We start from the raw sequence: 5738 nt of genomic DNA, 5'->3' as shown, positions 1-5738 counted from the left end.
TATATCAATGAATCAAATATTTCCACATGCAAATTTAATATTTCACTTAATAAATATTTAATATATAATTAATTAATTAATAAGTTTGATTATAAATTATTTGAAAACAATGTCTTTAAATAACATTTATAGTTTATTAAAGAAGCTTAAAAATATAAAGCTTATTTCCACTGGAGCTAATAATAGGGTAAACCTTAACCGTACAAATTTTTTTATTGGACGGGCCCAATTGGAGCCCAACAACTCCTAGGTAATTTTAAAAAACATCACGGCGTTGATTGAGCTCATCGATTGCTTCTTGCCACTGTTTGCAGAGTCAGTCAAATGGGCTCTCCGGCAGTATCGCCGACCACACTGCTCTGCCTTCCTTCCTTCCTTCCTTCCGATTGAATCACGTTCCGTAATCTGCAAAATGGAAAAAGTGTTCACCTTTCCACCGGCTATTTATATGGACGTTCTCGTTGATCGTTAAGCAGCTAGCTAGTGTTGTAGAGGATTTCCGATCTGGTCGGGCTGTTCCTTTGACTTCGAACCTCCGGCTGCGGAGTGCAGATCTACGATTCGGATGCAGAGCATGGGGGTTGACGACGATGGCTACCGATTGTCGGACACGATCCAGGCGGAGGGCGTCGAGGGAGAGCGGGTGGTCGTCAGCGGCCCGCTCAGCAAGCGCGGCAGCCGGAAGAGCGCCCGGTTTAATCTCCCGTCCTCCGCTTCCACCTCCTCTTCCGCTGCCTCCGCAGGCGGCGACGACGAGGCCTACGTTGAGATCACCCTCGACGTGCGCGACGATTCGGTGGCGGTGCACTGCGTGAAGCCGGCGGCCGCCGGGGATGCGGAGGATTCCGAGGTGTCGCTGCTGGCGCGGACGCTCGAGAAGCGGTCGGCGTCGTTTGGGTCGTCGGTGATGAGGAACGCGTCGTCGCGGATTCGGCAGGTGTCGCAGGAACTCCGGCGGTTGGCGTCGGGGACGAAGCGGCCGGCTGCGGGGAAGTTCGACCGGACTAAATCTGCGGCGGCGCACGCGCTCAAGGGGCTCAAGTTCATCGCCAGGACTGACGGCGCCACCGGGTGGACGGCGGTCGACAAGCGCTTCAACGAACTCGCCGTCGACGGATTACTTCACCGGTCCCTCTTCGGCCAGTGCATAGGTAACATTCCTGCCTCAATTTCGCTTACTAAACCCATTCTGAAACTAGTACTGAAGCTATGAAATGAAATTTATTAGGCATGAAGGAATCGACGGAGTTCGCAGGAGAGCTGTTCGACGCGTTGTCGAGGAGAAGAAATATCACCGGGGACATGATCACTAAGGCTGAGCTGACCGAGTTTTGGGATCAAATCACCGACCAAAGTTTCGATTCCAGGCTCCAAACTTTCTTTGACATGTATGCCATCAATGTTCATCAATTTACTGGTTACCCCTTTCATCTAAATCGGTTAATTTGGATACGCAGGGTGGATAAGAACTTGGATGGAAGAATAACAGAAGAGGAGGTTAAAGAGGTAATCGACGAAGAACTGGTTTCTTTTTGTGATTACCCTATTGAAGTTGCTCTTTAATTGACGAGTAAACATGAAACAGATCATCACCATGAGCGCGTCGGCTAACAAGTTGTCAAAGATACTAGAGCAGGCGGAGGAGTATGCTCGGCTCATCATGGAAGAATTGGATCCCAATGACCTTGGCTACGTTGAGGTAATTGCTCGCAACCAATTAGCTAATTGAATTAATTGCTATGGCAAACAACGAGCAGGAGGAGCAGAATGATCAGTGTTCTTAGAAATGAGCTAATTAGCCACAATGCTCGTTTCCGCGCGCAGATATATAACTTGGAGTTGCTGCTTCTGCAAGCGCCGAATCAATCGATGAACATCGGGACGACCAACAGCCGGAACTTGAGCCAGATGCTGAGCCAGAAGCTGAAGCCGACGAAGGAACCGAACCCGCTGCGGCGATGGTACCAACAGGCGAGGTACTTCATAGAGGACAATTGGCAGCGGGCGTGGGTGATTGCGCTTTGGCTCTCCATCTGCGCTGGCCTCTTCACTTGGAAATTCATCCAGTACCGCCGCCGCGCCGTCTTCGACGTCATGGGTTACTGCGTCTGCGTCGCAAAGGGAGGAGCCGAGACGCTCAAGTTCAACATGGCGCTCATCCTCCTCCCCGTCTGCCGCAACACCATCACTTGGCTCCGCACCAAGACCAAGCTCGGCAAAGCGGTCCCCTTCGACGACAGCCTCAATTTCCACAAGGTGATCGCGGCAGGTATCACCGTCGGCGTGGGGCTGCACGTGATCTCGCACTTGACGTGCGACTTCCCTAGGTTGCTGCACACGTCGGAGAGGGAGTACGTCCCGATGAAGCCCTTCTTCGGGGACACGAAGCCGGACAACTACTGGTGGTTCGTCAAAGGGAAGGAGGGATGGACAGGGCTGGTGATGGTGGTGCTCATGGCCATCGCCTTCACCCTCGCCTCCCCGTGGTTCCGCCGCGGCCGCGTCAAGCTGCCCAAGCCTTTCCATCGTGCAACCGGCTTCAACGCCTTCTGGTACTCCCACCACCTCTTCATCGTCGTCTATGCTCTCCTCATCGTCCACGGCTACTTCCTTTACCTCACCAAAAAGTGGTACAAAAAAACGGTACGTGTGGCCAAGACAACTGTCCCATTGATGATTGCTTTAGCTCATTAAACATCTGTTGACCAGACCTGGATGTATCTGGCGATTCCGGTTATCCTGTACGCGAGTGAACGGCTGATAAGGGCGTTCAGGTCGAGTATCAGCGCCGTGAAGATATTGAAAGTTGCAGTGTATCCAGGCAACGTCTTGGCCCTTCATGTGTCCAAGCCACCGGGCTTCAGATACCATAGTGGACAGTATATATTCGTCAACTGCGCTGCCGTCTCCCCTTTTCAGTGGTAAATATTTTTTCACTCTGTCAATGACAAACCCTTTGCTGCGAAGTGATATGTTATTTGATTAAATTGTACTGAAATGAGCAGGCATCCATTCTCCATCACCTCGGCTCCACAAGATGATTATGTCAGCGTGCACATACGGACACTCGGTGACTGGACCAGGCAGCTTAAATCAGTTTTCTCCCAGGTATTTCAAAATGATAATCGAGCAGATCAGCATGAAAGGGTTCATCATAAATTGGGATTTTACTTACGATGCGCGTTGTGTGTAGGTGTGTCAACCACCTACTTCTGGGAAAAGTGGGCTTTTGAGAGCAGACTACGACGATGACAGCAGCAATGGAGCCAGCAGAAGGTGAGTAGCCGTGACAACTTGCACCCGTCCCATCTTATTCTCATATATGACGATGTTGGAAAATGGATTGATTCTCATGGGCATAGAAATTTACCGCATACTAGCATGGCAGCACTGACACCTTCATTTTAGTTCTCTTCCCAATGCAATTTTATCCTTTTATTTATTCATCAATCTCGGGGAGAGACGTCCAAATATATCTCTCCCGTTTGCTAGAAAATTCAAGGGCCCTTTGTGGCTTTGTCCTCTCGCACCTATCCTATCCTATCTAATCCTTTGATCGAGGAATAAATAATACGAGTGATAGGTAAAGGTGCAAGAGACTCTGTAATATTTTAATGCTTTGCTCTATCCCAGGTCGCAAGGATATCTTCCTTCTATTTCTAGGGGTGATTTTGGGGGTTTACTAATAAACATGCATTGGTTACCTATGCTTAGTGCTTATAGATTGCCTGTTATTCTATAGCTTTCCAAGGCTGCTTATTGACGGGCCTTATGGAGCGCCAGCCCAAGACTACAAGCAGTACGAAGTGGTACTGCTGGTGGGGCTGGGCATTGGGGCCACGCCCTTCATCAGCATCGTCAAGGACATCGTCAACAACATGAAGGAATTGGAGGCCCTGGGACTGGCTGACGACGACATTTACGATGACGGCAACATCGAGAGCGGCAGCTCGCACAAGAGGTCGGCCTCGGTGTCGACGTCGGCAGCGTCGTCGTTCAAGACGCGGCGGGCCTACTTCTACTGGGTGACGCGGGAGCAGGGGTCGTTCGAGTGGTTCCGGGGAGTGATGAACGAGGTGGCAGAAACGGACAAGAAGGGTGTGATCGAGCTCCACAACTACTGCACCAGCGTGTACGAGGAGGGCGACGTGCGCTCCGCCCTCATCGCTATGTTGCAGTCCCTCAACCACGCCAAGCACGGCTTGGACGTCGTCTCGGGCACTCGGGTCAAGTCGCACTTCGCCCGCCCCAATTGGCGGACAGTGTACAAGCGCATCGCGCTCAAACACCGCGATAAGCGAATTGGTACGTCACCTTTCCCACCATCTCTCATTTCTAAATGAATTTGGTAAACTCGCATTGAATCTAACAACCGAGCCATAAATGTTTTAAAGCATCATAAGTCATATGGTGCGCTTTAACAAACATCTAAAGTGGTTTATCAGGAAAAAAAAAACTTCTTGTGTATTATTAATGGCGCATCACAATGTTAGATAAGTTTATGGATCAAGGTCACTTTCAGTGAACTATTGGATTTGAAGCTTAACGCTGAAGATTAATTTGTGCGACTGCAGGCGTGTTCTACTGTGGAGCTCCAACTCTGACGAAAGAACTACGCGAGCTGGCGTACGATTTTTCCCACAAGACCAGCACAAAGTTCGACTTCCACAAAGAGAACTTTTGAGCAGCCACATTTTAGACCAATGGAGGGCTGCGTGCGGAATACTAATACAAATAAATCACATACTTTGAGGGGTTTACCACTAATACTAGGGCATACCCCTCTAAGTTATTGTAATGTTTCCCCACTCAGTTCTCAGTTCTCAGTTCATATAGAAATGGTAGAATTTTGGCGAGGTACTGAGCTAAGCCACCGAAGCTTAATTACTTATTGGTGGACTGAGTGATATATATAGTTGATATAGATTTGATGTACAAAGACCTGCATTGGTCAACTACTAATGTTACCTAGGATATATGTAGTCTCAGCAAGGAGGAGCAAAGGGACTCTCCTGTTATTTGAATTATTTACTTCTATATTACTGAATTGTTGATAATGCATGCTTACTTGTGTTTAAAAACAAGAACTCAAATCAATTGGACCATGATGCGGCGATAAAGAGGAGTCTATGTGGCCTGTGTCAATTGTCACGGTATATGTCAAAGTCAAAATGATCAACTCCATGACTTAAGCTAGGTTGACCTGAGCAGGAAGTGATTACAGCAGTCGATTGGAAGAACTACTGTCTGGTCGGCAAGAGAGTGGGCCGAGCGGGTCATCCGTCCGGTTTGGGGTATGACGTTGGCATTGTACATATTAATAATGAACCGATAAAGTAATAAAAGAGGAAAAGATAAATACTTAATAAGGAGAAGAGAAAACAAAGGAGAACACTTTATCTAGCATTGAATGCGAAAAAGTCAAGATAAAGATATCTTCTGTCGATAATTAATATCATTAAACAAGGGAAGATTGAGGGTCACTAAGAAAGGTATAAAAGAATATGCTATGTATGAAAAAAGGTAAGATTCATCTCTATCTCTATTATTTTCAATTTCTCTTCCTACTATTTTTCTAACTTAAGCGTCGGAGGGCCAACGCCAGAAACTCCTTCCCTAGTTTGGTTTATTTTGTAGAGAGGAGCGAGATCTTCAGTTAGTCAGCGAGCTGCCACATTCTCGGCTTTTCAACTTCACGCTTTCGGACAGGATCATTTGGCGTCACCTATGGGAATCGT

General features: G+C 48.0%; 1 protein-coding gene across 1 annotated transcript; it reads left to right on the top strand.

Annotated features, from left to right (window-relative positions):
- The first annotated feature begins 291 nt into the window (after positions 1–291).
- Positions 292–5027, top strand: LOC122018895 (respiratory burst oxidase homolog protein C-like). The gene is made up of 10 exons (XM_042576354.1): positions 292–1151; positions 1229–1388; positions 1458–1506; positions 1586–1699; positions 1825–2643; positions 2710–2921; positions 3006–3108; positions 3194–3276; positions 3743–4305; positions 4575–5027. Exons 1-10 carry the CDS (start codon positions 566–568, stop codon positions 4682–4684), a joined length of 2799 nt encoding a protein of 932 aa, XP_042432288.1. The 5' UTR covers positions 292–565; the 3' UTR covers positions 4685–5027.
- The last annotated feature ends 711 nt before the right edge of the window (positions 5028–5738 follow it).

The sequence above is a fragment of the Zingiber officinale genome, chromosome 9A (genome assembly GCF_018446385.1).
Source record: "Zingiber officinale cultivar Zhangliang chromosome 9A, Zo_v1.1, whole genome shotgun sequence".
In the NCBI taxonomy this organism is placed as follows: domain Eukaryota; kingdom Viridiplantae; phylum Streptophyta; class Magnoliopsida; order Zingiberales; family Zingiberaceae; genus Zingiber; species Zingiber officinale.
Note: the sequence above shows the minus strand (reverse complement) of the source record. Positions and strands in the feature narration are given on the sequence as shown.

Excerpts from the sequence above, each read along its gene's own strand:
- LOC122018895 (XM_042576354.1), top strand. The coding sequence starts at position 566 with ATGCAGAGCATGGGGGTTGACGACGATGGCTACCGATTGTCGGACACG. Across the intron at positions 2,644-2,709 it reads AAAAGTGGTACAAAAAAACG|ACCTGGATGTATCTGGCGAT; the intron begins GTACGTGTGGCC and ends TCTGTTGACCAG. Across the intron at positions 3,277-3,742 it reads AGCAATGGAGCCAGCAGAAG|CTTTCCAAGGCTGCTTATTG; the intron begins GTGAGTAGCCGT and ends GTTATTCTATAG.